Source organism: Ursus arctos, unplaced genomic scaffold (genome assembly GCF_023065955.2).
Source record: "Ursus arctos isolate Adak ecotype North America unplaced genomic scaffold, UrsArc2.0 scaffold_9, whole genome shotgun sequence".
Classification (NCBI taxonomy): domain Eukaryota; kingdom Metazoa; phylum Chordata; class Mammalia; order Carnivora; family Ursidae; genus Ursus; species Ursus arctos.
Window position 1 is genome coordinate 9,475,341 of NW_026623111.1, and position 23,451 is coordinate 9,498,791.

At 35.8% G+C, this 23,451-nt stretch overlaps 1 protein-coding gene across 2 annotated transcripts in view; it reads right to left on the reverse strand.

Moving 5' to 3' along the window:
* The window catches only part of RAB28 (RAB28, member RAS oncogene family), a 93,098-nt gene extending 70,266 nt beyond the window's left edge, over positions 1–22,832 (reverse strand). Inside the window, exons 1-4 of one of the 2 annotated variants that reach the window (XM_026514415.4) lie at positions 22,539–22,832; positions 17,871–17,967; positions 12,645–12,733; positions 337–466 (exon numbers count right to left, since the gene is read on the reverse strand). In XM_026514415.4, the coding sequence (XP_026370200.1) occupies positions 337–466; positions 12,645–12,733; positions 17,871–17,967; positions 22,539–22,613 (391 nt within the window). In that variant the 5' untranslated portion in view covers positions 22,614–22,832. The remainder of the gene's footprint in view (positions 1–336; positions 467–12,644; positions 12,734–17,870; positions 17,968–22,538) is intronic. The other variant, XM_026514416.3, reaches the window with a different exon arrangement.
* Between the last annotated feature and the right edge of the window lie 619 nt (positions 22,833–23,451).

Consider the following 23,451-nt stretch of genomic DNA (forward strand, 5'->3'; position numbering starts at 1 on the left):
AAGCTGCAGTGCAATATCATAAAATCTGCAGCTGTGTGGCTGTTCTTAGCAGTCCATGCTGCTTCCTCAGACCACAGGAAGCCAAAACATACACGGTCAGAACAGAACTTACCTGCACAGGAACTGGCCAAAGCAGCAGAGCAGTGAGGACAGAGCAAGCATCAAAACTGTTATTGAAAAGACTCTATACATCTTTAAAAATGTTCTCCTCAAGCAGTGTACTTACTCCAGGAAAGCTGTATCTTTTATGTTTATAAACATCAACATTTTCGTAGGAATAAAGACTGTGGGATAGGTAAATAAACTACTGTACATAAATAAGCATTAATAACTTACTTTTATTGCCCACCAAGGCAACCAGTGGCTGAGTTTCTGACTCCTCGCTCACTTTCTTCACCACAGAATACCAGTCTTCTAAATTCTCAAAGCTTTGATAATTTGTAATATCATATACCAAGAGGATTCCCTGTCACAAAAGAGTTACAGAATCTTGGTAAGATACCTGGCATATGCATGGTAAATTACAATGAATATAAGAAAACCATTTCATAGAGGTGAAAAAGCTGCAAGGTCTACAATCCTGCCTCTAACTTTCATGAGGTCAAACATGTAAACCTTTCAATAAATAACCATCTGCTGCTGCTCTTTTTAAATATTTTCAAAAATGGAGATTCCATGACATCCCTTGATAGTCAATTTTAGTGTTTAACACAATTTTCTTTAAATGAAATAAGTCGATTTCCTCTTTTGGTCCTCTGTGCATTTGGAGAACAACATGAGAGTATCCTCCTCATAATAACCCTTCATGTACTTGAAGATAGTTAAGTAACTCCTTTACCGTCTCCTTTCCAGAATAAACAAACTCAATTCCTTAAACTTGCCTCAAAGGACCTATTTTCTATCGCTTTAATCATAGTTGTTGAGTTCTTCCCAGGACACACTACATACAGTTTTTTGACATCCTCTTTAAAATGAGCAATGTAAAACTGGACATGATACTGTAATAAGAGCCTGAACAAAGCCAAATATAACAGAGGGATTGTTTCCTGCCTCTTATATATCATATTCCTTTTAATATATCCCATTATTTTGTGTGGGAAGGAGAAAAAGTATGTACACACAAAAAAATAACAGTGCCACATTCTTGACTCTCATCCAGTTTGTGGTCAAACACTTAATACAAAGCTCTGCATACAGTATAAGTCTGGACCCTAATAGCATTTATGTCTTCTTCTTAGGTTATAATCATAAATGTTAACTACATTTTTGTACCTACTATGTATCTAGACATATATTTAGATCTTTTCATTAGTCCTTAAAACAATCATGCAACGCTGGTATTCTTCTTCTCATTTTACTAATAAATAGAAGTTACAATAACCAAGGTCATACAGCTAGGCAAGTGATGAAGCCAGACACGAATCAAGGGCTGAAAGAATATGAAGTCCATTTATTCATTCTATAAGCACTTGTCTGCCAACTATATGCCCAGCACTGTGCTGGGTCCTAGGGGTATAAATTCCAAACCTCAAGAAACACCCAGTCTTGCAGCAAGGCCAGATACATAAACAGACAAGTACAGAACACAAAAGTGATGGCCAGTGATGGCCAGTGATATGCTGGTAAAGATTAATCAGCTGGCTATGGTGGTGGTCAGGGTAGGGAATTGCAGAGTGTGATTTGTAGCATTTGCCTATTTCTGTGGTGTAAATACTCCCCTAGGGCCATTTTCAAGCTATGGATGTCACTTCACTGAACAGAGCTGGGTAAGACACCACCATATTGCATCTGAACCATACAGTTACACTAGACATAAATAATTTCAAGAACATAGATTATAACAAAAATATATGTTAAAACAATTAGTAAATGAGGCATTTGAACATATATCTTTGTTTTTAGTATAATTTATGCATGTATATATAATTTTTAATCATGAATGTATTCAACAACTGGCTCACAAAAGTTCCCAAAAATCTAACAACTGAGTTTCTCAAGCCAGTTCCAGCGCACTACTCTTATAACTTTCTAGCACCATGCTCTTTTACTAAATTACACTGGCTCCCAAGTCACTTAGCTTCTCTGGGTCTCAGGTTGTTTGATTCTAAAATTAGATCACTGAAAGTAAATGGTCTGTAAGATCCTTTCCAGTTTAAATAGTCTATAATTTTTATGCAAAATCATTTGTCTGATTCATTTTGATAACTTAGACACCTACTTCTGTCTTCCCAAATGCTTTGAGATAATGTCCAACACAGAATTATTTGAAATAATCAGCGTAAGTCCACTTTTCTTATTAAGAATAATGCCCCAGGGGCGCCTGGGTAGCTCAGCTGGTTGGGCGTCTGGATCCTGGTTTTGATTCAGGTCACAGTCTCCGGGTCATGAGATCAAGCCCCGGGCTGGGTTCCGTGTTCAGTGGAATCTGCCTGGAATTCTTTCCCTCTTCCTCTCCCTCCCTGCTGCCTCTTCTGTGTGCACACACATCTGTGCTCTCTCAAATAAATAAATAAATAAATAAATAAATAAATAAATAAAATCTTTAAAAAAGAAAAAAATGCCCCAGAACTGGCCTTTGAAGAAAACTAATCTTCAATCTACGGCCTCCACCTCCAGTTGACTTGAATGATACAATATACTGTATTAGAGTTCTGCCCTGAAAGATTGCTGTTGAACTACAGTCTTGGCCCTACCATCTACTGATCTTGGGCAATGCTTCTGTCATCCACCTCTATAATACCTGTCATGTCTACGTGATTATGTGAAGTAATAAAAATAGACTTACTTAAAAACTGACATATTACATAATTGTTGGGAATTTTTTCTTTACTCTTCTGAGTGACTAAGAATCACATTTTCAAGACAACTTTGAGGTAGTTTCTACACTCACAGATTGAGCCATTGACCTATGATGTCTCTTAAACCTTAAGGTTTTTGGAACCCTTCTAAATCAATATATGAAAATCTTCATCTGAACATGGATCAATATGCGAACATGATAGAATATGCAAATAAGACATGGCCACCATCTCTTTATGATCAGTACTAGACCAGAGCTATAGAATAAAAATTAACTACTACTGGGAAGCCTGGGTTGCTCAGTCTGTTAAGCCTCTGACTCTTGATCTCAGCTCAGGTCTCCATCTCAGGGTCATGAGTTTGAGCCCCACACTGGGTTCCATGCTAGGCATGGAGCCTACTTAAAAAAAATTGGGACATCTGGGTGGCTCAGTCAGTTAAGTGTCTGCCTTCAGCTCAGGTCACTGTCCCAGGGTCCTGGGATTGAGCCCCTTATCAGGCTCCCTGTTCAGTGGGGAGTCTGCTTCTCTCTTTCCCTCTCCTTCTCCTCTGCCCCTACCCCCCACACATGCTCGCTCTCTCGCTCTCTCTCTCTCTCCAACAAATAAATACAATCTTTTTTAAAAAAAATTAAATACTACAGGAGTTGGTAAACTATGGCCCCCAGGTTGAATTCAGCTCAAAGCCCATATTTGTAAATAAACTTTCATTGGAATACAGTCGTACTTATTTGTTTAAGTATTATCAATGGCTGCTTTTGTACTACAACGGCAGAACTGAGTAGCTACAAGAGACAGTATGGCTTCTAACTGGTTCTCTAAGGAAAGGTTTGCCAATTCCTGATCTAGATCAGTGTGTCCAATATTCTTCAGAGAGCAATACCTATGAATCTTTCAGAACTCATAAGAAAGGCAGAAGGATAAATGCCATTCATTAATCTAGCTATCCACCAACCCAAACATCTGTTCATAAACCCCATTCTCAATAAGACTTAATGTAAAAAACTATGATTCCCTCTTTGCTCCTAACATGACAATCTTTCATCAGTTCTGACCTACACCAATGTGATCAAAACCTAAAAAGGGAAAATGACAAAACCAAAAAGACATTTAAACACAAAAGTGTTCTAGAATTTTCAGTTTCAACCCTAACCTGTAGAAAGCCTAGAAGTCATCATGTCTGTCCTAGCAGTAAGAAAAAATCTAAACAAACTGAAAATCAATGACTTTTCTTGGACAAAACAGACAGCTGAGTTTTCAGGGTAAGTCGCCACACTGAAATCTTGGAAACAGGTGAATCCAAAGAGTCAGCCAAAACGTGCTTACCTGGATCAGAAGCTACTACAGCCAATAAGGGGTGGGAACACTTAAATGATAATTTTGATAAACTGCTGGAGGCTGTGTGTGACCCACTTACAGTAAAAAACTCCCAGGTGACACAGTATGGGAGTACTCTCACACACTCATGGATTTTACCACCAGAAACCCTATCAGATCCTTTTGGTAAAGCATCAGAAAAGATCCCCCACATGGTTCTGACATGGTGAGGGAGAAAATAACCATTGTAAAATATGCCCAGAGTATTACCCATTTAAAAAAAAAAAAGGCGTACTGTCCAGGAAAAAAGCTTAATCAGTGTCTTATATCACAAGGGGGAAAGTTCCCATCTCCAGGCCCTTCTATCCATCCTGTCTCACCTAAGTGGGAAGAGCTAATAAACACCTGTAAAGGTCACAACCCAGGGACAAAGGCCCACTATAAGGCTGTGACTTAATCATAAGAGGACAGAATGCTTCCCTGCCTCCATACTTTACCACAACACCAACTGGGCTCCAGCATAATAGTAGTATATTATATTTGAAAGAGCTTCAAAACACAAACTTCAACTAAGGAAGAGTTTTTTGAGATGGCCAAAAAACAAGGGAGAAACAAACAAAGACACTAGAGGAATTGGATGTCTCTGGTACCTAGAGCCTCAGCAAACATTAAACACAGACCGATTCCTGGCCAACTAACAAAACCTCACACTAAAGGCCTATTTACCTGAGTTCTTATTACTCTATACATCACATCTCGCTTTCAAAAAAAAAAAAATTAGAAGGCACACTAAAAGGCAGTTTGAAGGAAAAGTAAGCCTTAGAACCAGACTCAAATATGATACAGATTTTGGAATGATCAGATCAGGACTTTAAAACAAACTATGATAAGTATTTTTAAAAAGGTTCCAATGGAAGAGGCAGACAACATACAAGAACTGGTGGATAATGTACCCAAAGAGATGGAAACACTAAAGAATAATGAAAAGGAAATGCTAGATATCAAAACCACTATAAAAGAAATGAAGAATGCCATTGATGGGCTCATCAGTACACTAGACACAGCCTAGGAAAAAATCTGTAAGCCTGAAGATAAGGTAATAGAAATTTCCAAAAGTGAAATGCAAAGAGAAAAAAGAATGAATAAAACAGAACATCAAAAAACTATGTGACAATTCTGACTGGTACATCATATATGTAACTGGACTACCAGGAGAAAAGATTATGTAACTTAAGAAATATCTGAAGTAACAATGGCCAAGAAATTGCCAAAATCAATTAAAAACACCAAACCACAGATCTAGAAATCTCAGAAGATGACAAATAGGATAAATACCAAAAAAAATCTACATGTAAGCACATCATATATTCAAACTGCATAAAACAAAACACTAAGAGGGGTACTCTGGAGATTTGAGCACCCCTTTTTCACCTAGGTGATCCAGTCGGTTAAGCATCCAACTCTTAATTTCAGTTCAGGTCGTGATCTCAGGGTTGTGAGATCTGCATGGAGCCTGCTTAAGATTCTCTCTCCCTCTCCCTCTGCCTGCCACCTCCCGCCCCTCACACATGCTTGCTCTCTCTCTCTCTCTTAAAAGCAAAAAAAAAAAAAAAAAAAACTAAGAGAAAATCTTAAAAGAAGTCTGGGATGAGGGAGGAGTTGGTGAGAAGGAATACATTATCCATTGTACACGGATACACGGATACACGGAACACAGATAAGAATTACAGAGAATTTCTTATCAGAAACCATGTAAGAAAAGAAAGGAGTGAATTACGTAAAATACTGAAAGAAAGCAAAGGACCAATCTAGAATTCTGTATGTAAAATTATTCTCCATAAGTGAGAGAGAAATAGACTTTCTCAGATAAACAAAACCTGAGAGAATTCATAGCTAGCAGACCTGCCCTGGAACAAATGTTAAAAGAGGCTCTTCGGTGATAAAGAAATGATATGGATGACAAATGTATTTCTACGTAAAGAAAGGAAGATGGGGCACCTGGGTGGCTCAGTTGGTTGGGCGTCTGTCTTCAGCTCAAATCATGATCCCAGAGTCCTGGGATTGAGTCCCACATCAGCCAGGAGTCTGCTTGTCCCTCTCCCTCTGCCCTGCTCGTGCTCTCTCTCTCGCTCAGTCTCTCTCTCCCTTTCTCAAATGAATAAGTAAAATTTTAAAAAATAGAAAGAAAGGAAGGAAGGAAGGAAGGGTATCAGAAAAGGAGTAAGTAAAGGTAAAATAAAAGCATTTATTTTTTTTATTCTTAGCTGATCTAAAATACAACTGTTTAAAGTAATAATAACAATGTATTGAGTGATTATAGCATATGGGTAAGTGAAATGAATGACAACCACATCATAAAGGATGGGGGGATGGATTAAGGATATGCTTTTGATATGTTCAGATATGAAGTATCTGAACTATACATGCAAAGCAATACAGTGCCATGTGAAGGTGGACTTAAACTAGTTAAAAATATATATTGGAAACTCCAGGGCAATTGCTAAAAAAAAAAAAAAAGTGTTTATGCGTAACTGATAGGCTAAGAGAAGAGTTAAAATCCTCAAATAAAACAATAAAAGCGAGAAAGGTTTAAAGAAAACAAAAGACTAGCACAAGAAATAGAAAAAAAATACAAAAGAAATTAACCAAACTGTATAATAATCACTTTATATGTGAATGGTCTATATATACCAATTAAAGAACAAACTGTCAGAGGGGATGAAAAACCAAGATTCAACTATACATTGCCTACAGGAAATTCACTTTAAATATAAAGACACAAGTTAAAAGTAAAGGGATAGAGAAGTACCATGCTAACACTAGTGAAAACAAAACTGGAGTATTCATATTCATTTCAGACAAAGCAGACTTCAGAATAAGGAAAGGTATTAGATATAAAACCTGGCATAATGATAAAGGGGTCAATTCTCCACGAAGGCATAACAATCCTTTATGTATACACACCTAACACCAAAGTATCAAAATACGTAATGAAAAACTGACAGAACTGTAAATCCACAGATCCACTAGTATTGTTGGAGATCTGAGCACCCCTTTTTCACTGACTGACACATTAAGCAAGCAGACAATCAGATTCACATGAAACATTCACCAAAACAGCCTACATTCTGGGCCACAAAACATACTTTAACAAATTTGTAAGAACAGAAATCATACCAAGCATGTTCTTAGACTACAAAGGAATTAAACTAGACATCAATAATAGAAAGATAGCTGGAAAAACTCAGAATATTTTGGTGATTAAACAACATGCTTTTAAATAACACATGGGTCAAAAAAGAAGTCTCAAGAGAAGTTTTAAAATATCTTAAGTTAATAAAAACACAACCTGTCAAAACTTGTGGGATTTAGCAAAAACAGTGCTTAGAGTAAAATGTATAGCATTGAATCATATATTAGAAAAGAAGAAACACCAATGATCTAAGCTCCTACTTGAAGAAACTGAGGAAGAGCAATTTAAGCTTAATGAAAGCAGAACAAAAAAAAAATCATAAAAACTAAAACAGAGATCAACAAAATTTACAAGAAGAAAATAACAGAGAAAATCAACAAAACTAAAAGCTGGTAAATCTCTAGCCAGGTTAACCAAAAAAAGAGAGAGAAGGGAAGAGAAAACTCAAATTAATGAGGGGCCATCACTATTAATCCCACAGATATTGTAAGAATAATAAGGGAGTGATATAAACAACTCTATGGCCAAAAAGTTAATCACAGAGATGAAAGGGACCACTTCTCTGAAAGACAAAAATGACCAAAGCTCGAACAGGCAGCCACTGACCCCCGCCAAGGCCTCTACCCACCAGCTTCAGCACACCAAAGTCAGAGTTCGAAGTACTCACCTCTTTAGGAGCCTATAACACAAGCACCCTCAAAGCCCTGAATCTCTCACCACATCCATCAATCCGGACCTCTTCTGACTGCTTCCAGAAAACTATCAGAATCTTCTCAGCCACAAGAAAGTATAACTCCTCAGAAATGCAACACATCTTGGCAACAACTGAAGCAATCTACCAGGAACTGCTGGAAGTAATTTTCTTGGCAACCCTGTGGCCATGGAAACCCATCTCCATGTCTCATGTCCCTGATCCACTTTTATCACCTACCTACCTGCCATTCATCTTTCTCCTATGTCTCTTCCCCACACTGCTCTGTGCTTGTTCTTCCCGATTTACCCTCCAACTACTCCTCTTCATCCCACACCTTTTTGCTATGACTTTTGGAAATCAGATTTCAAGTTTAATACATCCTTCTGTATCTTCAAATTCTTCAACCAAAATTCCCTATATTTTCTATGCCTTAACTTCACTTTTTCCCCCTGCAATTCCCAGAAGACACTATCACCCCTTCTCTTCATAAACCTCAACACTTTTAGTAAATATTGCATAAAGTTTCTTCATACAGTATTTTGTTTTTATCTATTTCATTTATCACCATACCTAATGAACATGATGAACCATTAACCAGATAGATAGATAGCATTTTCAAAGGAATACCGAAGTCTCAAAGGACAATACCCAAGTAGTGTAAGTTATTAAACAGATTTAGTTCTGAAATTTAACAGGCACAGTACACACACAATTTAACCTTCTGCAAAATGAAAGGTTCCCAGTTCCCGTAATGCAGGTATTTTTTTTTTCTCCCTGATTTGTAAATAAATAATCTACTTTAGCTTTTAATTATATGTGGAAATGGGCTAAATCATATAGATTGTACCATAGTCCTTACAATATATACTTTGCTGAATAAGTACAACCTGTAAGAAGAAACACTAACGCAAGAGAGGTCTGTATAATCAGTTATAAGTTGGCAAATATCCAAGGAAAAAATGTACAGTAAAAGACAACAGAGGGTCTCAGAGAGCCCAGCTTTGCGATGCGCTCTCTCGCCAGCCGCCATACAGGCAACCAAATCCTTTTGTTGGTGGTTAACAGGCTGGCTCATCTGTGTGGGGCACTGGCACACAATAGTAGTTATGTTCTGCCTCACAAATGACTACACTTCATTGAGTTTATGCTCAGTAGGGCAGTGTTTGCAAACCACTTAGATTCCAGGACGGAAAGAGCTACAAAAATGAAACACCCAGTCCTTCTCTGAGGTTTGTTATTAGCCTCTGTTAGCCACAGGTTACAGGGCACTAAACACTATGTACTGTGTATTTGCTCGTAACCACTATGAAAAATAGCCTATAACATCTTTCTGAAGACTCCTAGAAAATTTTAAGTTAATTTAAAATCTGGGAATTTAACTGGGAAAAACTTCAATTCTTAGAACTAGTTCTTGTCAAAATACCTCACTAATTCTTTCTTGGGTGTCAATCCAATTTTGTTTCAACCAACGCTATTCAATAGATGATTGCTAAAGTTTAATGCTACCGGGGAGAAAATGTGAACAGGGTAAAACAATCATTTCTATTTTAATCTAAGTTCATTCCCAGCCTACCAATAAGCTTCTTAACGTTAAGAAAAGCTTTAAGAAAAACAGATTCACTAGCTTAATAGCCCAGATATGTATAAGATAATTCTTTCTATACATAATACATAAGTTAGAGAACCTAAACCAAAATCCTAAATAATACATTAAACTGATGTCCTCAAAACAGCCTGTTGAAACATCATTTCTGAACAATTTCTATCCTGTAACATGTATAACAAAATGCAAAGTATTCATAAGACGAGCAATATAACATCTATAAGAACTCTAGAAACAGGGGCGCCTGGGTGGCACAGCGGTTAAGCGTCTGCCTTCGGCTCAGGGCGTGATCCCGGCGTTATGGGTTCGAGCCCCACATCAGGCTCCTCCGCTAGGAGCCTGCTTCTTCCTCTCCCACTCCCCCTGCTTGTGTTCCCTCTCTCGCTGGCTGTCTCTATCCTGTCGAATAAATAAATAAAATCTTTAAAAAAAAAAAAAAAGAACTCTAGAAACAGTATAGATCCACTTTGAAGAAAAACTATATGCCTATATAATATAAAGTTATCAAGTATGTTAAAATGCTATCGGAATGTTTTTGAAAGCAATGTTTTTGAAAAATAACATTCCCCCAGTTTATGATAGTGAACTATATAGTCAGAGCTTCTCTGGCCTTGAAAAAAAACTTACATATATTTTACAAAAGAAACTATTGGTAAATATACTTTATGTATTTTGCATAAGCTAATTTAGAATCTCTGGAAAGCAGAGAAAATGTATTATATTTTCATTAATTTATGATAATTCATTTTTGTCATCTCAGAATTTGTAGTTTCCTGGCACAATTCATGAAGATGTTCAGGCGCTTCACAGAAATATTGTACTTAATATCATTGTTCAATAAAACAAGGTATAATCTTATAACATTCACAGAAATTGTACAGTATAAGCAATATAAGGCACATCAAAAGAAAAAAATGTCATACATACCTTCAGAACAGAAATCTTATTTGACAAGTTATAAGGAGGAATATAACATGCTCTTCTCATAAGATATGAGGGACATTAGAAGAGAACAGACATTTTACTAAACCCAGGTCCTCTCAAAAAAGATGAAAATTTTTTTAATTTCTACAAATTTGACCAATAATGTCTGCTGGTCTTAAGCAGTTACATAATAGCATAACACACTGCAAAAAAATTATTCAAAAGAACAGCCACATAACATTGTGAATGCACAAATGCCACTGATTATATACTTTTACAATGGTTAATTTTATATCATGTCAATTTCACATCAACATTAATTTTATATATAATTTTGTAGTAATAAATAAATTTATATAAATCAAATAATAAATTTTTAAATGATATAAAGGCAAAATTAAAAGAATCCAAATCATGAGCATTATATACCCCCAATTTTTAGTGAAGAAAAATTTGTTAATTGAATTTTATATTATTATTTGCCCTGAGATTCATAAAATCTTCCTGTACTCCACTAATTCTAGATAAATCTATAAACAATAAAAAGTTACTTTATTTGACACTCAGAGTCAAATATTATGAGAACCTTGACTAATATAATGTTCATTTTTTTAAAAATCCAATATGTACCCTTGAAGGCAGACTTTAATGGACAAAGACGAAAAAGATTATTATTTTCAAAATCCATTTTACCAAATAGGTGAGCAAAACAAAGAACTGTGGCTTCAGACAAATCTCTGTCCAGCAATTTTTATCTTAATATCTACTTTGAACATAATCAGTTTAAAACAGAAAAAAATAAATAACAAAAAAGCCAGACACAAAAATCTGAGATGTGTCTTTTAAAAGAAAAATGAACATGCATAAAATATAAAATCATATGATCACAAGTGAAAATGCTAAATGAGCAGAAAGATTTTCCAGGAGACAAAGAACAATGAAGAAAAATAGAAATAGCTTTAAGAGCCAGATCTATATATCAATAATCAAAAAAAACGAAACCCTAGGGCCTTCACATGTGACTCAGAACCATACGAGCCTCATTTATCCTTCTCTGAATGTTTTAGAAAATAATTCAGAATCTATTTTCCATCCAAAATTAAAGCAATGGTTTATGTCAAGCACCGAACTTCATACAGAACAATGCTTAACATTCTTTGTCTCCTAGACTAACTTCTTAAAAGCAACACAGTTCCACAGAACCAAGGTAAGACTCTTCCACTTAAAACATTAAATTCCAATAAAGACCTAAAGAAGTATTATGACTATTATCCCCTCTTATGCTTCATGATGGTGTGAAAGACACACACTAGGGGGAAAGAAAAAGCAAAAATAAATAGCATGTCAATAATTAACTTTTTGAAGTATATCACCATCATGCATATTTTCTATTTGTACAATAATTTAACAGCTTATAAATTATGTCTCTATAAGCTCATGTGGCCAAAGAATTTTGTCATATTATTATTCAAGCAGTTTTTCTCTGTCTACATAGATTTTCTTCTGAAAAGACATCATTATATTAAATAATATGAGCTTTATACATAGAATTATTCACTTAGTTTACTGATACACTATATCGATATGTATTAAATCTGAAGAATTATAAATATTTAATAAACTAATTCATAGCACAAAAATATATAAATATGCTTTTTGTCCTTACAACTTAAAATGAAATTAAATTTTCCCCTTCTATATTTTCATTCAGTTTACATATTCTGAAAGCAGTCACTATAACCAAATCAGCTAATAAATATAAAATATCACCTATCACTGCATTTATTCAACTGCTGACAATAATACCTAGCAATATAAGGAAGCATAGGAAAGCTATTCGAGTCACACCAGCTCCCTGACCCAAATCATTCCAAACATAATTTGCGGAGGATGAAACCAAAGGCTTATTAGCACAAAGATAAAATCAGTCTCTCTATGTATCAGATAAAAATCAAGTTATAAAGGGAGGGAGGAAGGGAGAAAGAGAGAGAAAAAGAGAGAGAGAGAGAGAGAGAGAGAGTGTGTGTGTGTGTGTGTGTGTGTGTGTACCCAGTTGTATATGCTTGTAAGAGGAGTATTTTCAGTACTGGAATAATCACAGAATTTATGTCATACCTGTGCTCCATAGATATATTTATCCAACATCTTGCCTCCTATTGTCTGTCCTCCTATATCCCAAACTTGAAGAGTAACATTCAAGTTCCCTTGAATATAAAAACAAGAATGCAGAAAAGGTAAGTAACAAAATAACAACTGAATACAGTTTCAGAGAACAGGAAGTCACAATGATAAACTGTGAGCCTAATCTGCCTTTTATTCTGCACGCTCATACGGTCAGATATTTGGAACTGGGAAATAATGTTGTCAAAAGAAATCATAATGGGGAATTTAGGTTTATACTTTTACCCTTTCTATAGAACCATATTTATAATCATCTTCAAAACAAAAAAAAAAAAAGCTTTCATTCATAAACTGCTCAAAACTTTAAAAAAAACACATTTTTTTAAACAGAGAATAGGACGATAGAATACTTGTACAGAGGGTAAAAATATATATATATATACTTTAAAAAAATAGAACTTTATACACTAACTACCCTATAGGACATAATGAATTTTACTGTAAACTCTAAACTCTATAGGTTCTAATACTCACAGATTAATAATAGACTAAAAAAATGGACCCAGAGTTTCAACTCAAATTAATGGACTTTTAAAATTTAAATGTCATCTATTATATGTAATCTACAGGTTTTCTAATTTAACCTATAAAACATAAACACATATGACAGCCCTCTTCAGAACAGATGTAGGATACATACCCAGTATATCACTAAATATTACATGCATTTACTGTTCAAAGCATTTCCATTGAAACAAATCATAACATGTGCTTCAAAGCCTTCATAAAATGGTGGAACAAATTTTCCCCATACAAGCATTATAAAAACATTTAAAAATACTAAAAAGCAATCTTTAAAATTCTTTTGTCTATTTTGTAAAATATTTGGTTGATACAAAAATTTATGAGATAAGCTATTCTCTCTTATGAATGCATAACCCCAGAAGTTAAAGACCATGTCCAACATACTTTTTAGTTTATTTCAAAGTATTTCTTCTAATAATGCAGTTGTCTCCAAAAGTAGACAAAGTCTCAATTAGTATCTTCAAAATGAGCTCCCACACTAAAAAATGTACCTTTCTGAATGATTTGCAAATCAGAAAAACTCGAAATAAAAACTTAAGACACTAAAAAAATGTTCTCGCTTCAAAAATAACAATAAAAAGATTATAAAGACATGAATTTTATGTCAATGCCAAACACTAAAATCGGAGAATGTTAGTCACACCATTCAACTGAAAAGCAAGTATAACACTGAATTAACCAGCCAAGTTTTATCCTTAACTCTAAGTTTTGTTGGGTTTGTATTACAATCTTTCCATTATTTTGAGGTAGGTCTGTTGCATCTGCCAACGTGCAAAGGATTTACATGAGGAACTTCCATTAGCATTAATGAGAGCTCCTGAAGTTTATCACCCGTCATCATTCCCACATACACACACTTTCAATGTTCACAGAGTAATGACGAAAATGGTCTTAAAGCTCTGTGAAGACGAAAACCAAAACGTCACAAACTAAAAGTAAGACTTATCCAACAACTGGGATAAACCCACTTACTTAAAAATCTAAATTTTTCAAGCTTCGAAGCTGAACTCATTCTCCTATGATGCTGTCTCAAACGAAGCAGGTGAGAAAGCAGTCACGAGCAGTGTGTTAAATCGCTTCAGAAGCCCCTAAACAGGCAGTATTCTATTCATTTTACTTGCACACTCTTTACAGTCATTTGTTTACTTCAAAAAAACCAGTGCTTAACAATATTAACTTTCTTACAGTAAGATTGTAGGCAATACTTCATAAAAGGCATTTAATCCCATTTTCTTCAAGGCCAGTATAAATCCTATCACTTAGTTTTACATCAAGAAATACAAAGTTTTTCTCCCTTTAAATTCTGATAGTCAGATCCAATCTGAATTAGTTATTGTGAACATCTTAACTACAACTTTACGAACATGATATTCATGTTTCCACATCCTCACTACCTCAATTCAAGACTAAATCATTTATTCAGTTGCCTCCCATCTGAGAAGTTTATATTTATATTCATGTGTTGCAGGTACTTTTTAAATTCATACCTTTCTAAATAAACACCGTTTGTTGTTGTTGGCTTGTTTTTTCAATATACATGTTCTAGTGCCTCAGAAATCAAAAGAGTTATGCATTAACCAACAATGCTAGCCAAAAAAAACCCACTTTTGCTATCATTATAGCTTCCACAAATGAAACTAGCTTCATAGTTATTTCATATATCTAGAAACATATATTTAACTTCCACATTTGAATTTTAGGCTTATTAACACATAAAAATAAAAATTAACAGGGGTTCTCTATTTGGGAAACAAAATCTTATGTGATTTCCAATCAATATTCATTTTTGTTTCCCTAAATATAAATACATAAAGCCTGCATGTATATTTTCAAAATGACATATCTAATAACCTATAAAAGTAGTATTCAAATTATTAATACTGTAAATTTTTTTTAAAAATCAAGAATCCATCTAATATAAATTTCCCACTAATAAAGAACATTAAAGAAATTGTCAGCAATCCAATCTCAAATGCAAAATGCTACAAAATTCCTGCTCCCCAGTAAGAAATGACATGTAACCAGGGGAAAAAAATAAAATAAATGAGGTGACAAAATACAGGTAAGTTGCTTTTGGTATGAATCAAAGCCACCAAGAGGATTCAACAGTGACCTTGTAAAAGTACACTTGGTGCCTTGGTTAACCTTACTTAAAGTGCTGCATAGTCAAGATGGAACTAAAAACACAAGTCTGCCCACTTCTTGTACTAAAGACTTAGAAATCCTTTTCACAGTAGAACGCTGTTTACTGGACTGTACCCACAAGCTTCCTGAAAGTATTTTGACTAAGGCTCTTAAGAAGCTCTATCAGCAGAATCTCTGACTAACAGATACACTATTTTAAGCAGTAAACTCTGCACAGTGGTTGCATCCAGACTATACAGCATACCGGAACATGAAATATACTAAAATGGATGAATATTTACAAAGTAATGACCTTGAAAACTTGCATGAAGAGAATGTCAATAGATGGATAGGAGGTATTCACCTCTAACAATCTGAACGGACAGAAGACTTACTAGAATACTTAACAGATTCGCCTAGTATGCTCTTTACTATAAACTCAATAATGCTGCCTGTAATGTTTTAGCAAATGATACAAATATTAATCATCCTACATTTGACACTTAACAATGAATTAAAATTAAGGTTAAAATATATAAAGGATATACTGTGAACCTTGTAATTTATTTACCTCATTTCTTAATGTACTTATTAATTACATAAAATCAAGTTACATTAAAACAATTTTTTCCTACTGAAACTTCTAACACAATTTTGAGTCCATTAAGAAACATAAAACCAATTGCCTTTAAAAAAAAAAAAAAAAGAAAAAAGAATTTTTTTTTCTGGAATTCTACCCATCAAAATAAAAACTTATTCAGGAATTCATTAAAATATATATTCACTAAGAGTATAAATTTCCTAACGTCATTTTTAATATAAGAACTTTCTAACTCTAAAATATTATACTATAAATTTTGATTTCAAAAATACCAAGTATTTTTTACAAAGTAATCAAAACTTTAAAATGAGTAGTATTCTGCAACAGATGAGAAATCATCATATGTATATATCACCTATATAAAACGTCCAAAACCAGTCTTAAAATATTTTTAATGATTAAGTGGTGCTTGTTGCTATATTTAAGCCTTTGAACTAAAAAAAAGTCAGAAAAACTAAATAATATTAATGGTACAGAAAGCTAATGCTCTGGTAATTAGGATTAAAAACAACAGTCAATAACTAAATACATATATTGAGGTTCTCTCTGTGTACAACTGGCATCTCTGAAAAAACTGTTGCAAAAAATAAGCTTTCAGCATGTATATTATATGATTTGTATATGTATTCTAGTGACTGCTATAAACACTCTGAATGTAGCATTGACTTCTCCATACAAATGAGAATAAAAATAAAATGAGATTTTTCAGTTTTGAATACATTAAAAGGAAATACAAATGAAACAAAATATGTGTATGTTTCTCATTATGCCTCTTGCTGAACAATAACTTACTAACAGAAAGTTGGAATTCTTTTCTCATGCTATATCTTTCAATTTAGTTTTCATTGGTAGTTGAAGACAGATACTCGCAAAATATAATAGAGCATATTACTAGTGAGATATGCAAAATACCTTCAATTATCATGAGTTTTCTTTAGCTGCTCTAAAACTTTTATGGAGAGTTGTCTGATAGATGGGGTGCTTGAGAGGTTAACACATTTCAATAATATTGGAATTTATTAAACCCCTTCCCACTATATCACTCACGCTCCAGTATATGAATCTGACACTACACTTGCAACCGTTTTTATTCAAATGTGTTTCCTTAGAGAGGAGAAGGATGGACTGGTTTAGAAAGTCAATCAAGATAAACTGCTTTTAATAAAATACTTTAAACATATAATTTAACCATCACAAATGAATGGACAGAGCATTTTAAAGCCCCAATTGTTCAGAAACTAACTTAAAACAGAAACCACTCTCTTTTTGTTATTATTTCCCTGTATTTCCCACAAAATGTGCTGCAACTGGCATCTAAATAGTTTCTTTGCATGGTGAACTGAAACATCTTGAATGCTCAAACTGTATTTTTATGAGTGCCTAGGGACCCTAAATTTTAGTGGTCTATTAAATGCCAGCAATTTCATGCTGCCTTGCATAAAACAGCATTCACATATTAGAGCACAGAAGTTCCATAGCTACATTATACTTCTGTTCCAACTTTCTCTCAAACAAAAAACTGAAGCAGAGGCTAATCAAAATAATATTTTAAAAAAATAATCCTTTCCAGTCTTTTCACATTTAGTTTATACAATATCTGTTTATAATTGTATAGCATTTGATTTTTTTTTTAACTTTTAGAATTTTATAAGCAACTATTGTTTATCCTCGAAAAATGTGTAGAGTGGTCAAAAACAGCGGGAGAGTGGGGGAATATGTAAACTTTTCTCTCACACCCATGTACAATATTGTCTTCATGGGAGATCCTGATGAAAGTTAATCTCCCTATGATAGATTTGCTAATTATATATATTTTCATGCAGAAACAGCCCCCAAATTTATTTTACATATTTCTGCTATTATTGTAAGATATGTACAACTTTCTATGTTAAGATTTTTTAGTCTCTTACCTGGCAATGTTATCCTTCTCAAAAAGAAATCCAGTCCTATAGTTTGTTTGTACTGTTTCCCAAAAGTTTCTTGAGCAAAACACGTAGCTAAGGAGGTCTAAAAAAATTGATGCATAGAATATCAAAATTAACGTCTTTGGTTTAGAAATGTAAACACAAAATCATTACTAAACTTTATTAAGTAATCTTAGTATTTATACTACCATTAATCCAACAAACAACTTTAAGTAGTTCTAATCAGTTACAAAGGGAGGAGGGACTTAACACTCCACCAGGTAAACTTCACTTGCCAACAGCTATCAGTGGGGACAACAGACTAATCGGTTAGATCTCTTTAAATCCCCTGATAGTCAAGCTCCTTCTCCTTGCTGGAAATTAGAATTTGAGATTTATTGACAAGAAAACTAAAACAACATGACTAAAGATCTGAATCCTATATATCCATATATACCAGTTCAATGCAAATTTCAGAGAATTCCGAATTTCATTTCTGAGGTTAAATACTCTGAATATTTGTGCTCCCAGCCAATAATAAGAAGTACTAATTAAAAAGGGGAATGCCTGTTCACATAATTTTTCTTCTTTCCTTACAAAAAAGTATCTTTAAAGGTCTAATTTTTCTCTATATTAGAGATGTCAAATGAAAATTATCCTACAGAATGACTGAGATAATATTTATCTTTAAAATTAAAAAGTCATTATTTTTAAGACTAATATTAAGCGGGCAAAAATAAGTATTTTCCATCCAAAAACATAAAGATTAAAAGTCACAAGAACATTATAACCAGAACAGATATGTATTTCTACATTTTTTTTAAATAACAACTCACAGTTGTATTCAAAACTCTGGAATACCATTTCCTATCAAAGCGGAATAAAAATCATTCTGGAAACAACTGAAATGACTCGATAACTTAAAATCTTCTTAAATATTTTAAATGCACTATTTATTTGTAAACTTCACCAAAAAGAAAGGCAGCTTCACGAAGCTTTATGCTCTTTAAGAAAGATTACCAAAGTTAAGTGAAAATTGTCCTTTTTTATTTTAAAAGTTAAAATTAGATATCAACTCCCAAAATAATGAAAACTAACATAAAATTTCCAAGATAGCTTAGTATAATTAAGTATGACATTAAGTGCTGCAATGCAGAAGAAAACTTGGCCAAATTTCAATTTCTTCAAACAAAAAGACCTAAAATTCCTTTTGACACAAGAACCATATTTTTCACTCAAATGACAATCTGCACACCCTAACATCAATTCTTTTATTATTTAAATACTCAGCATTTATAATAAATTTCTAAGATATGGGGTCAAATATTTATTGAGCACCCTAAGAAAGATGTTCTGCTAGAACTGAGAAGTAAACTCACTACACTCAAATGAAAATTTGTTTGGCTTCCTGAAGCATATAACAATAATATAAAAACTGAAAGACTGTGATTAAAAAGGTAAGCATTCCTTTTTAAAACTTTTTGTTTTTCATTTAGCTTTATTTACGCCATTGAGCTTGTTTAAGTTAGAGTACAAAATCTTCTGTTAAGAGGTTCAGAGTTACAGAGAAAAATAATTGCCACTATTTAACTATTACAGATATTTCAAAATGTTTAATATAGAGATGGTTGATATAGTTTCATAAGACAAAGAGAAACTCAAGGCACATGTAACATTAGCATAGTGCCATTTAAGGTAATTTTTCACTTTCATGTAAGGTTCTCAAAGTTCAGTATTTTTATATTAATGAAGATTTTTAAAAATTCAAAGGTTCTTTTCTCGGAAACAGGACTTTGAGATTCTGAAAGCCCTACCTTCACACTTTTGAGGCAAATATAAAGCTAGGATTTTTTATTGGAATAAAGTATAATCTGTCAAAAGTATAGGCCCGTGGAAACACAGAATATTAAAATGTGTTCTTATACCATCTTTGGACATACTATAAAAATTAAACAGAGAATCAACCGAATCAGTGGCAGGCACTTCCTCTTCAATTCTCTAGACTTTTTGCCCTTTTTCACACTTAATAATTTCTCGCAAGTCATTATATAAATATCCTTCTTAAACAATTATGAAGTGAACAATCACCTACCATATGTGAAACATCTTTATCTGATTCTTTATATTGTTTTGTTTGGTGAGCTTCTGCTAACAATTTTTACCATACTACATTTACAAATATCAAAAAAAAAAAGACCAAGAAAGAATATTTTGCCCCCAAAAAATCTTAAGATATATGTAATAAAATCAAAAGTATGAATCAAAACAGAAAGAAATAGAAACACATGTTACCAGGAGGAGGAGCTAAATTTCTCTTGGAGGAACTATTAGTGATTATCTCAGTACTCGATTGCTTCCATCAATGTGTATTTAAATGCCATGAGTTAAAACTGACAAGAAAAACTAATGCTAGAAAAAACAGCCAGGAGTTCAATCAGGATACAAATAAGAATGACAGAGAAGCTGAATTCATAAAAGGATAGTAAAGGAAACAGAATGGGAATGTTGGTAGCTTCCAATAACTTGAGAGCTGAACAAGGTACGGAGAAGAAAAAAGCCTGATACACAAATAATGAAAAAAGGTTAGGTTTCTGGTGTTTGTATCTGAAAATCTCTGGCAGAAAATGCCTTTACTTTTAAAGTGATTAGTCAAGATGATAAAGACTAAATCAGAGCACCATAAAGAGTTATCATTCTTACCCTTTTAAGCAGAATGACAGTCCTAATTCAACAATACGGAAGGGAAAAAAATCATGCCTTGTCCTACACTAAACAGAATTTTAGACAGAGATGAAAAACTGTAATTATTTACGCTAAATTAGCAACAAGAAGAAAACACATGACACGCTAAATAAAAAACCCAGATATAAAATTATGAACAAACTTCAACTAACACATGTATGAAACTAACTGATAAATACTGGGAGAAAAAGAAATGAACAAAAGTTTAAAGAATTATGACAGAACGTAGGGTAATAGACAATTTTTGTCTCTTTTAACAAGTGTATTAGTGCTATAGATTGTCATTATAATTTTAAACAGGAAATGAATTCAGTTATGAGTTGACCATAAAAGGATTTAGGAAATGAAAAATTAGAAGGTATTCAAAATTGAATAATTAGAAAACTATACAAATAAACCTTAAAATTTTTATTGAATAAGAGTGTTAGAAACAATGCTGACTTATTTAAGACAATTGAAATATTCAAAAAGTTGCTTCCCCAAAACCTTTTAAAGGTAATCAGAGCATTGTTTTTCTTCAAGGATAAAAATCAGTTACAAAAGATCTTCCGGGAAGGCAAGAAGAAATTAACAGAATGCTCCAAATTTTGCATATGAATGACCCCTATCCCAGGTGCCCTAGGAACTCAAATCCCACAACCAAAGACTGGGGCAGCTCTGCAGGGTCAACTGCCAGGGAAGATGCAAAGAGCAGACGTCACCAGAGAAACCAGGGTCCAAGCTACACCAGTAAAAGGGAATCGTGAAGCCAGAAACTGGTAACAGAAACAACCTGCGTTTCTGAAGACTTTGGCTGGGAAAAGGGAGGGAAGAAGAAAGGAGAGAGACTTTAGCAATATTCCCAGAAACAGTGTTGGCGCCTTGGACAGAAGCGACAGGTGTGAAGACACCCGGGCAGAGGCTCCTCACTTTATTTGGGGGACGGTCACCGACCCTTTTGAGATCCCATGGACCCTCCCAAAGAGCAAGCACCAAGAGATGATTATTCCATTTCAGGAGCTCCACAACCCAGAGTTAACAACCCCAGCCTAAGAGGTAAGGAGACTGGCTGTCGGGTATTCTCACGCAGTCTCAGTTATTCAATCAACCGTCACCAAAGACTAGACTGTAGGCAAGGATCGCCTCTGTCACTATAGCAGCTCTACTCTCAGCATCAGCCCAAATTAGGAGCTCAAAAGATATTTGTTCAATGAATGCTTGTGTTAACAGGTGCTGTGCTTGGAGCAGTGATGAACAGGTATGATGCTATAAAACAGCAACTAGCGTTTATTGAGTGCACACCATTTTCTGAAAGCTTTATGTGGATTTTCACATTTAATGTGTATTTGCACATTTCACCCTTTTGGGCACCCCTATCAATACCCACCTTACCGATGAAGCACAAATAGGTTAGCAATTTTGCCCTCCAATGTCCCGATCAGTAAGTGATGGAGCCCCAGTGCTCACCCAGGGAATTTGATTCCAGAGCCAAGTTCTTGGGAGTGCAGTGCAGGTATGAGAAACCGTAAAGCGGCCGGGGGTGCGGGGATTGGGGGGGGTGGGGGAAGGCAAAGTGTGACCTGGACTAAAGTAAAAAGACGTAAGATGCCTTGGCAGATTTTTGCCAGTCCTCAGAGGCGAGAAGCTGGAAAGCTTCCCAGGAGGGCGATGCTGGCTCGACTCTTGAAGTAGGAGTTCGCGATCCAGACAGGGAGTTGGGCAGTGACTTTTTTTTCTTTTTTTTTTCTTTTTTTTTTATTTAAGGAGAGCTGGACAGCTCTCGTCAGCTTTCACCCAGCGCCCACTTTGCGTCCGGCCCCAGGCCACGATCAGGTGGGCCCCGGCCCTTGGGGTAACCAGACGACCGCGAGAGGCTGGGAGGAGGCTGGGGTTTGCCGGGGCCGCGCCGGGGTTCCTGCAGGCCTGGGACGGCGGGCCCGCTGGAGGACTGACCTTCCCGGAGGTGCCGTCCCCCAGCACGACGATTTTCAGTTGCCGGTCCTGGCTCTCCTCCTCAGAGTCCGACATGGTGTTCCGGGAACCAGGCCCGCTCCCCCACCCCCACCCCGAGGTAGAGGGAGGAAAGGTAGGAGGGGGTCTCCAGGGGCGGGGGAGAGGAGGAAGGGCGGCAGTGGGGGCAGAACCCCCCGCCCCGGTGTCTCAGCGGCGGCTGGACGTATCTAGGGTGAATCACTCGCCGGGCGCCATCTTGCCCGCCTCCCCTCCCCCGCGCGCCGCCCCGCCCCCCACGCGCTACGTCGGTCGCGCACCCCCTCCTCTGCGCCAACCCGCGCGGGCGTGAGCCTCCGTAGCAAACCGGCCCATTTTCGGGCCTGGGATGGGGGAGGCGTTCGAACTGAGCAGGCGAGACGGACGGTACTTTCGCAGGGGCAGCTGTGAAGAAGAAAAACAAAATATATCATTGAAACCAGGTAGAAAAATGGGAACCGAGTAGCATTCAGGCATTCTATCATATTCTCATGTTTCCATCACCCCCTGTGAAGGTCCCTGAAACGAATGGTTTAGCCCGGGGGGGGGGGGGGCGTTGACGCCTGGGCTGCGCGCCACGGTTGCCATGGAAGCCGGGAGTTGGAGGAGAGGCGGTGGGGCGGGGCCTGTCTCCGGGCGCCCGGGAAGCCGGTTGCCAGGCGCAGCGCACACGGGAGGGGCCCCTGGAGCTAGTAGAGGCGCCGGGGATCGCGCCGCGGGAGGAGCGTGGGCGTCGCGGAGGTTGCATAGGACCGTTCTGCCTGCGGGGAAGCACCCGTAGTGGCCTTCAATTTAACGGAGTTGGGGCTCTGCCTCTTGTTTTGACCACTCAAACCATGGCTTCTCTCGACGGAACAACGGAATCGGATGGTTCATT